Genomic DNA, 9,527 nt, shown 5'->3' on the forward strand with positions numbered 1-9,527 from the left:
ACTCCCTTCTGTCTGTCTGGTCTTCTGTAATCAGACTAGCAGGGTCTACTGCATGCTAACTATGGGCTGGTCTGGCCCAAGTCTGGGGTTGTGGCTGTATGCTAATTTATGCAGGCAGGGTACCTCCTAACCCCTTCTCTGTCTATCTGAGGCCCAGGTCTGGCATTTAGTCTGGCACTCATTAACCCTTCAGTCGCTGCAATGTTAACCTGCTGGCCCATCCTCACCTTTATCCCCGAAGAGTTTAGCAGTTAGCCGCCTCAGGATGAGCAAGGTCTGTCTTAGTGAAATTTAAAAAAGTTTAAGAAACCAAAAATGCAGTCTGCTTTTTCAGTATGAGTGCCGAAGCCGAACTGTTAATGGTGTGAGTAAATTCACAGGAAGATGGAGATGCTGTACGTGATGATGTGTTTTCTCTCACTTATAAGTTTTGTTAGAGCTGCTCTCTTACTTTGTACCCGTGATAGTCAGTGTGCCATCGTGATAGTCTGTTGGCTTCGTCTCAGTTCTTGGCACAAGATTGGTTCTCCATCACTCTCGATAGAGCAGTTGCTCTTTCTTAATCGTGGGACAGCAGGCTCGGAAAACGAACCTGAAAGGTAGACCTTATAGTGTTTTTAAGCAGACCTAAAATGGCCGATGTGTGAGACGCCATTTTGTGTTTCCTTGTTGTGTTTTGGGGGGCAGAATCCCAGCCTTGTATTCAATCAGAGGCAGCTGGTGGAAGCCATATTTGCAGGCATCTGTGTGTGTACCTCCGTCTGAGAAGCTGCAGCCAGCCTACACAAGGATAGCCCACTGGAATGAGCTCAGTTTTTGGCAAAAACGGAAACGAATTCCTGGCACAGAGTCGAGCAGCTCTTTTTTTCTCCCTCTTTCGATCACATGCCAGAGTCTCAGGAAGCCAGTGAGTTGTTTGTTGGGCTTTCACACATTAGTGCTCTCACTTTCCGATGTCTGCTTACCGTTAAATTATTTGTCTTTGATTTATTTTAATGGAACAGATTTCCTAAAGACATTCAGCTCCGCATAAAAAAAAAAAAGCTTGGTTAGCTTGGTAAATCGGTGAGGATTTGGCAATATGTAAAATCTCACAGGGTCTTCTTTTGTTAAGAAGTGATAAATGTTTCTTGGCAGTTGAAGACTTGTGGTCATGAAGCTCTAGCAGTTTTCAGCCATAAGTCGTGATTTTGAACCATTTCCAGAAACAAAAACAAAGAATCAGACACAGAGATAAAACTGAAAATACGACCACACTCCTTTGTGCAGGGACTGAATTTGAACCGGCCTAAAATACAACGTAAATATACACTTCACCGGTGGCAGTCCTACCCAGTTTTACCTTGCATGTACTTTACATAGAAGAATCGTTAGTTAAGATAACCCTCTCTGTCTCTTTTTTCTGTACCATTGCAGGAGAGTTACCTTTGTGGATCTTTGATGCTGAAACAACGTGGATGCTGTCCTTGGGGCTGAGGTAGTAGATTGAATAGTTGTGGGGTTGTGTGACCTCTTTTTGAGATAACTATACAATCTACTGTCTTTCCCAAGGAGACAGCTGAGTCAGCCACTCGCCGACTGTCATCTCCAGATGGGCAATCATGCTGTCCAATCAAAACATACGCTTGCAGCAATCAACATAATGCACTGTGACAAGCATTGTTCTTTTTGCTAGAGCAGGTGAAATAGGTTTCATGTTCCCTAACAGGACGTGAACGTGTGGTGTGTTTGATTTGGGCTCTGTCAGGGTGAGGTAGTAGGTTGTATAGTTTGGTGGGTGGGATTGCACCCTGCTCAGGTGATAACTATACAGTCTATTGCCTTCCCTGAGGAGCTCACTGAACACTCATGAATGTTCGACACACTCACATGGCTAATTTATTCTCAGATCTCAGGAAAGAAATGAGCGAGTATCTATGTGTGCTGCTAAAAGTTAGCGATGCATTGATTGAAGCTGTCAGTGAGTAACTCAAAAATATGTACATCTCAATAAAGTCATACTTGCCTCAAATCAGTTGTCCAAAAATCAGTGAAAGAGATCTTGAAATTGTTTGTTCCTCACCTACTGCAGATGATGATGGTGTCATGGTTTGTGTACGACAGCAGCTGTTAAGTTTGTTAGTCTAGAGCCCCCTCCAGTGGAGACTCATGAGATAGCTTTGACTTAAATAAAGTTTGCAGACAAGGGGTAAGCGACCGAATAACATGGCGGACAAAGAGTATGCAGGCGTTCATTCAATAAAACTACAAATGTTTCACATGAAGGATTTCACTTAAACACTCACTGGCTGCCTGTATTTTTGCCATTGTTTATCTGTAATAAAACCTTAAATGATTGTTGGACAGTGATTTTTATTGTTTGATTGGTTTAAAAAAAAACACAAAGTCCCATGAACTCAAACCTCAAACATGTTGAACTTAAAATGACCCTGTGGTCCTTTTGTTAGGGCGTGGTCTTCCCTCCTGATCCACACGTCTCTGTGTGATGGACTCGGCTGCCTGTTCTTGATCGGCGAACTTGCTTGTCCCTATGGCAACAGTTTATGTTCATGACGAAGCGCCTCCATATTTGACTGTAGGCCTGTTGGATCTTTGGGAAGCGATAAGCGTAGACCACAGGGTTGACTGCTGAGTTGGCATGAGATAGGAGAATACCTGAAAAATGGATTTGTCACTGTCAGATTTCACTGTAACTGCTGGTAAGTAATGTGATCTGTCAATATAAACCTCTGGGGGAACTGCAAACAAATCTCAAATCAAAAACAACCAACTGTAGACTGTGTTATTACTAGAAAAGCTACCTGCCTGTATAGAGCATCCCCTCTGTGACAGCTTGAGGACCATGAAACAGCAGCAAACAGTTCATCAGGTGCAGAGGAATCCAGCAGACGGCGAACAAAATGAGAACCAGAGCCAGTGAGCAGGCCAGCCTCTTCTCCCTGAGCAGAGAGGCCTGGGCTTGGGGACAGCTCTCCTTCAGACGGCCCTGCAGGCTCCAGAAGATTCGAGTGTAGAGGACGGTCATGACCAGCAGGGGTGCCATGACACATCCCAGGAAGTTGAAGTAGACCATGAAGGGGAGGGAGATAACTGAGAGGAAGGTGCAGGGTGGAGGGATGAAGGAAGGGGAAGATGTATTGGTGGAATCAGATGCTAGAGGGGAGTAGTTGCGCCAGCCAAACAGAGGAGTGAACCCCAGTAGACAGGCGAGTGTCCAACACACGCACACGGCCATCCATGAACGCCTCTGTGTGGCCAGGGCTTTGTATCTGAGGGCGAGGGTTAAAACAGAGAGAGGGAAGGAAAGGAGAGAGAGAGAGGAATCAACAAGTAACATGTTATCCATAAAGCTTTTCTACCTGTGAACCATTTTTTTAGAGTGTAAACCTCACCTGAGCGGTATGTGTAACCGGAGGTATCTGTCCACGGCAATAGCGAGCAGTGACAGCACAGAGGCCTGAGTCAGCACCAGCACGACACAGCTGAGAAGCAGGCATAGGTCAGGGGTCACACTCACCCAACCATCTAATAGTACAGCCAGGGGTACAGCCGCCACACCCACTAGGAAGTCAGCCACTGCCAGGGAAACGAGGAAGCAGAAGGTTGGCTCCCGCAGGGAATCCCGGATGCCAATGCACACCGCACACACCACCAACACATTGCCAAGGCAACAGGCCACAGCAATCAGCACTTCTAGGACTGTGTAGGCCACCCAACTCCATTCAGCCATCACTGAAGATGGAGACCAGGCAAGACAGAGAAGCTATGAGGTTTGATAGAGCAGGTTTCCGCGAAGGCTGTGGACAGGTGGGAGGAATTCCACAGCCGAGTTAAGTCCAACATAATCCTGTGTTTGCTGTTCAGATCGCGTGTTCCTGCTTTTCAGCTTCAAATGACCAGAAAAGCATTGAACAGATGCTTTTTATATGCAAACATGCATGCGCTTCCATGTGCACACACAACAACAGGCGTGAACTCCGTGGAGATGCCATCTGTATTTCATCAGTGAGTAAAAAAAACACGGAGAAAAAAAACGTTCACACTGATGAATGTGCATCAGCGCTAGAGGAGAGGACTTCTGAATGAGCCAAAAATACTAAATTACAGATAAATGAAAGTAAAGCGTGTACCTAAACTATCAAAATGTCCCCAATGTGTCAAATCAGTGTCATATTTGTATTATATTACTAATGCATTTATTTGTAAGTGCCATTATAATGTTGTAACTGCACTGATCTGAACTACTTTATATGGTGTTGGGTAGTTTGATATCTCATAATGCATCACATTTTATAAGTTGATCATATGTTTTATATGTAAAATGTACAAAGTATCTAGGAAATAAAGCTGTCGAATACATGTAGTGGAGTTAAAAGTACAATATTTTAAAATGGAAATACTCAAGCAAAGTACAAGTACCTCAAAATAATACCTGAAGTACAATAGTAGAGTAAATGTATGTAGTTACTTTCCACCACTCATCAAATGTCACACCAGAATAAAACATTTGGAAGTATAAGCTGTCCTGCATAGTCAGGAAAGGCAGTCCATGTGTGTTGGATATTATGTAATTTGCTCATGTGTCTTTTGGTTTTCAGCACACGTGTGTGTAGCCCCATCATTTGACTATGAAAAGGAAATTGTTTTACTCTGGCAACTTCATTCTAGAAATGTGTTCAGTGTGTGGGTGTCCTGCTACTCTGTGTGTCGTACGTGAAGGGACTGTAATTTATATGTATGTTACTGATTAACAGGTCTGTTTTTAATGGCTTTTCAATGGCATGGCTTACGTTTGCATACAATTTTGGCTATGGGTGTGTGTTAGTGTGTGTCTATGAGTGTGTTTGCTTCAGTTTATAAGCACATCTGTGTTTGCTTGGCTGACAACTACATAATATGTCTTTGTTCACGGGATGGCGTAGATTAGATTAGAGTAGATGATAGAGTAGATTGTTATTTTATTAGCGATAGAATAGATTAGATAGAAATACAAAATATATTAGGGATTGTGAAAATATTTTCAAATTTATTTATTCATCTTAAAAACACAACACAAACAGATCATGTTTACACAACTTAATTTTGTAACAAAGTCTATCACATGTCCTTATATGTGCTGAATATCTGCAATACAGAATCACAAAAAAACAGAAAACCTTTAAATAAAAAAAAACTTATTTTAAGAATGATTTAAGTTCTACTTATAAAGTAGATATTATGTTATAACCTTTTAGATTTACATAATCTTTAATGCCAGCTGACTTTTCACACACCCTACGCCCATCCAGTGAGTTTGCTTCCTCGCATCACTATCAACATTTCATGTCCGGCCCTTATACCATCTCCAGTGAGCTTTCTGTATCTACCGAAAGCTCTGACCTACAGTCTGTCATCTTCTGGCTTTTCAAATACTTAGTATTGATTTGTTTCTACATACTATAGAAGTAGAATCAGCAGAAAGGACATTAATAGGACAACCACAGTGGTTCTCTCTGAATATCCATTGTGCTAATTCTATTTCTACGTTTATATACACTCTCCATCATGCTTGCTACACTGTGTTAGAGTCTCCTTGTAGACCTCTCAGTGTCTTCTCATCGAACCGGTAGGTGAGCTTCCTCTTCACCTTATGGATCTCGCCAGTGCGGGAGTAGTTCCTCAGCGCCCGTGCCATCTTCTGGTAGGTCATGGTCTTGCGATTGCCCTTTCGCCGGCCCCACAGCTGCGCCAGGCGCTCCTTGTTTTGAGAGGAGAACTGGAACGTGCCGGCGGAGGACTGGACCCACCAGATGCAGCTCCGCATTGCTGGCGTCTGGAGCATCTCGAACAGGAACTGGAACAACCGCTCCTTCCTCTTTCCTGCAAAGGAGGAAGGGGATGTAAATACAAATATGAGGTGACAATGACTCATACGTGTATATTTGTGTGTACGTGCATTGTTTTGCAGTAAATATAGAGAAGTTTGATGTGTAGTTACGTTTAGGTTTTGTATGGCTGAGAGTTTTGGTACTCAGGTTCACATGTGGACATAGGTGTCATTTACACTGGGGACACTTTTTAAAATAGCCAATTTTGTCCCCATCACAGCATAATTTGTTAGCAGTGTTGAAAAATAGCTTTTACCAAGAAATAGCCTATTGTGTCCAAATGTATTAAGGTCATTACGTCTTATTTACTGGATTTTGTAGTACATAATAAGTTAATTAATTAAGATAAACAGTACAGTGCTTCTTGCTAAAGTAATTTCTAATCTCATCTCCCTCTTTCCTCTTGTGCAGTTTGGGTTGCTGTAAATTAGGCTAGTGCACTATTTCTAAATGCGAAACTAGCTATTGTATTTTTCCATGATTTCCATGATCTCCCCTAGAGGGTATGGGTGATACATATGAGTTAAATTATGTGAAATGTATGATTTCATTTGTGCAATTAATACGGATAAATAAATAGAAATAATCTAGTCTCTGCTCCAGTTGAATTCATGTTCTCACACAATATTCAAACCTTCAAAATTAGAATGAGTTATGAACTTTACTAATGAACTCTCTGTTTCTCTAGTACAAAAGTTTGCATGCATACAGCATCGATACAACAAGGCAGTTTAATTTAACATCTAAAGGTAAGATGATTTATTTATTAAAATTATTCCTTCAGTTGTTTCAATTTTGTCATATTTTAGGGCATATATATATATTATATATATATAATATTGGTATTGTTTGATTACCACTGTGTTATCTACTCTGACATCATACTGATCCTCCAATTACATTGCTTAAATCACATATGGTGAAAACTGATAATTTCCCTAATTCTTTTTACCACAAAGTGATGCCCTTTCATGTGGTGATGTCTGTGTGTGTGTCTGTGTGTGTGTGTGTGTATACCTGAAAGTGGGGCGAGAGGCAGGGAGCCTCCCCTGTCAGATGATGGGGAAGGAGAATCTTGGTATTCCTGGTATTGGGAGCTACTGGACTGGGAGTCTGAGTCGATGTATGCAGGCACCTCGTATGAGCAATGAATGTGGTCCTGAAGCAAACACATATAAAAACAAATAAATAATTCACAAATGTAACTCAAAAATCATGAATAGTGAATCAAAACCCTTTAAGTTCAGCCTCAAAATGTGTCACACAGTGATGTGCTGTTGTAATCAGCTATGGAAGAAGTAATTAATCTTTCATTTACTCAGAGACTGACGTCCTTGAACTCACCCATTGGTTGTCATGGATACTACGCCAGGCTGGAGGCAGGGGTTGATCTTCATATTCTTCGTTTGGAGTGTGGGGTTGCCACACATACGGGTGCTGACCTATGAAGCTATTCACTATGGAGAAACAAGAAAGACAAAGTCAGATAAGTGATACAGAAATATACAAGCACCTACATCCTCCCATTCTCATGTATTTCATCATCATCACTGCCTCCGGCACACTAACCTATGATCTTGGTGCCCTGATGGGAGTGTGCGTGCATTTGTTGCCCCAAGGCGGTGGGAGGCGATGAAGGTGTGTGCGCAGGCTGGACCTCCAGTGAGTGCTCCTGCAGGTACTCCTCAATGACCTCCAGGTCCACCTCGGGGCAGGAGGAGGGAGCCACTCCGTTCCAGGCCCCCCGATCTCCACTCAGCCTGATCTCAGTCACATGAGCCATCTGACAGACAGAGAGAAAGACGGCGGCTTTCAGAAATCATACACGATCTGGCTCACACCTCAGCGAGTTTGTTTGTGTGATGCTGATGGACAGAAAACACTTTGCATGATGGGTGGCATTTATCTCGTGTCAGTCATAGCCTGAGGTGTTGTTATTATCAGACTGCACACCTGCTGTTTTTTTTCATGAGAACCCCTCATTGTTTTGTTTTGCACTATTGTGTTCTGGTGCATCGTACAGTGAAAATGTTTGCACGGGGATATACATTCATCAATTTAAAATGAGCTGTGAACAGTCTAAGCATCATTCATTTTCTACATGATATTAAACAGCAGTGATCATTCTTGTAATATGATTATTTCCCCAAAATGACACACACTAATGGCATTCACAGTAGTGAACTGTATAATATATAACCTGATCTGAGCTGCGTATTGTGTTTGTCTTGAAAATAAGGTGTGATCATGTGTATTTTAGTTTGACTGGCAAATTTATGCAAGTGTTTGTGCATTGACCAGCACAGGTACCATTCAGGTAACAGTGATGTGTGGCTTAGCTGACATTCATACAAATGACCCTGTACCTTAAGCCAACACACGTCAATTACAGTTAACAAAATCATATTTTAGAGCACACTATTACTGAAACATCCAGTTGTATATAAAAAAAACCCACCTTTCTTTGTCATTCATGGGCTGATTAAAAAACAAACACACACACAGAGACAGTAATTAAAATAAAATAATATCAGACTCACCGTCTCCATTTCTGCCAACATACTTAAAGGACAATCTGGAAAGAGAAAAACACCCTTGTGAGACACCACAATCAAACCTCAAATCTCACAACACAAACAGAGAAGTGAAAGAAGCTGTCACACTAACTTATCAGAGACTGACAGACAGTCATATGACATCAAAAGACGGACAGACCGAGTCAGAGCCCGAATGAATGAGCACAACAAAGACGATATCTGTACCTCGTTAAGTCAGAGATGTACTCCTGTTTTCTGGTTCAGTGTAGTAGTATCCTCAGGCACTGGAGGGTGGAGACATGAGAATATGAATGCTCACCTGAATGATGCCCCACCTGAATGTCACCTCTCTTTTAAGCCTTTGCACTCTTTTGGCCAAGCCCCTGAGTGGGAGTGGTTTACAAAATGAAGGTTGTCTTTCTTCAGATAGTTTGTCCTTAATATAACAGCTTGTATTCAATATAACAGCTTGTATTCAATATAATAGCTAGTATTCGATATAACAGCTTGTATTCAATTTAATAAGTGCCTTCAGCTTGTGAAGGCACTCGCTGATGGAATCTCATGGAATCAAAACTTGGTGGTGCATTTGTGGTTTCTTATTTTATTTGCCAAAGCATACCATGGATAAGATTATGACATCCTGGTGGAATCAAACATGAAACACTTTTGAAAAGACTGAACAATGTGATTATTGAATCTCTGCAGTTGGGAAGACAGAAATTATGGGAGAAATGTGTTTTACTACCTCCATGTTTTGAAGAAATATGGATGTAATATCTGGAATGTATATGGAACAAATCCCACACATACGCTCACATATTTTCATGCATCCCACAATCCACTGTAATGTACACCTTATTTACCCATACCCACTTGGCCTCATGTGGTCATCAAATGTGGTGCAGTTCACAAACCTTTTTCCATACATGGGAAATGTTTATAAGAGTAGCCAAAGACAATATTCTGAACCTTTTGTTTTTTATAATGTATTGATAAAATATTGGTGTGCAAGAACTGAAAAAAAGACTTAGTGAGAAATGTGTTTATGTTTATTTATCATCTGTAAGCACTATATAAACATATAATAGTTACAAAGAGACATAAGGACATCTATAAGTAT

The 9,527-nt window shown here is 41.4% G+C and overlaps 2 protein-coding genes and 1 long non-coding RNA gene across 6 annotated transcripts in view; 1 reads left to right on the forward strand and 2 right to left on the reverse strand.

The window, feature by feature from the left end:
- The window catches only part of LOC118324114, a 7,679-nt gene extending 5,343 nt beyond the window's left edge, over window positions 1–2,336 (forward strand). For both annotated transcript variants that reach the window (XR_004796543.1, XR_004796542.1), the window contains exon 3: window positions 1,417–2,336. This is a non-coding gene — a long non-coding RNA (uncharacterized LOC118324114). The remainder of the gene's footprint in view (window positions 1–1,416) is intronic.
- Window positions 2,268–3,939, reverse strand: LOC118324098 (adenosine receptor A1-like). 2 transcript variants are annotated; one of them, XM_035656241.1, is made up of 3 exons: window positions 3,393–3,939; window positions 2,802–3,269; window positions 2,268–2,655 (listed from the first exon to the last, which is right to left on the reverse strand). In XM_035656241.1, exons 1-3 carry the CDS (start codon window positions 3,728–3,730, stop codon window positions 2,529–2,531), a joined length of 933 nt encoding a protein of 310 aa, XP_035512134.1. In that variant the 5' UTR covers window positions 3,731–3,939; the 3' UTR covers window positions 2,268–2,528. The 2 variants fall into 2 exon arrangements, with proteins under 2 accessions (XP_035512134.1, XP_035512133.1); XM_035656240.1 differs by having other exon boundaries at window positions 2,333–2,655; window positions 2,806–3,269; window positions 3,393–3,932.
- Window positions 3,940–5,004: 1,065 nt separating this feature from the next.
- Window positions 5,005–8,788, reverse strand: LOC118324102 (transcription factor Spi-C). 2 transcript variants are annotated; one of them, XM_035656246.1, is made up of 6 exons: window positions 8,630–8,788; window positions 8,408–8,442; window positions 7,437–7,650; window positions 7,212–7,324; window positions 6,885–7,026; window positions 5,005–5,859 (listed from the first exon to the last, which is right to left on the reverse strand). In XM_035656246.1, the coding sequence occupies exons 2-6, from the start codon at window positions 8,426–8,428 to the stop codon at window positions 5,552–5,554; spliced, it is 798 nt and encodes a 265-aa protein (XP_035512139.1). In that variant the 5' UTR covers window positions 8,429–8,442; window positions 8,630–8,788; the 3' UTR covers window positions 5,005–5,551. The 2 variants fall into 2 exon arrangements, with proteins under 2 accessions (XP_035512139.1, XP_035512141.1); XM_035656248.1 differs by lacking the exon at window positions 8,630–8,788 and having other exon boundaries at window positions 8,408–8,496.
- Between the last annotated feature and the right edge of the window lie 739 nt (window positions 8,789–9,527).

The sequence above is a fragment of the Morone saxatilis genome, unplaced genomic scaffold (assembly GCF_004916995.1).
Source record: "Morone saxatilis isolate NCDOM2014 unplaced genomic scaffold, NCSU_SB_2.0 Contig15, whole genome shotgun sequence".
NCBI classification, from domain to species: Eukaryota; Metazoa; Chordata; class Actinopteri; family Moronidae; genus Morone; species Morone saxatilis.

Coding starts and splice junctions, on each gene's coding strand:
- LOC118324098 (XM_035656240.1), bottom strand. CDS start 3,730: ATGGCTGAATGGAGTTGGGTGGCCTACACAGTCCTAGAAGTGCTGATT. Junction 3,270..3,392: donor CGGTTACACATACCGCTCAG/GTGAGGTTTACA, acceptor CCTCGCCCTCAG/ATACAAAGCCCTGGCCACAC. Junction 2,656..2,805: donor AGAGGGGATGCTCTATACAG/GCAGGTAGCTTT, acceptor TCCATTTTTCAG/GTATTCTCCTATCTCATGCC.
- LOC118324102 (XM_035656246.1), bottom strand. CDS start 8,428: ATGTTGGCAGAAATGGAGACG. Junction 7,325..7,436: donor TCAGGGCACCAAGATCATAG/GTTAGTGTGCCG, acceptor GTTTCTCCATAG/TGAATAGCTTCATAGGTCAG. Junction 5,860..6,884: donor GCCTCTCGCCCCACTTTCAG/GTATACACACAC, acceptor CCTCCTTTGCAG/GAAAGAGGAAGGAGCGGTTG.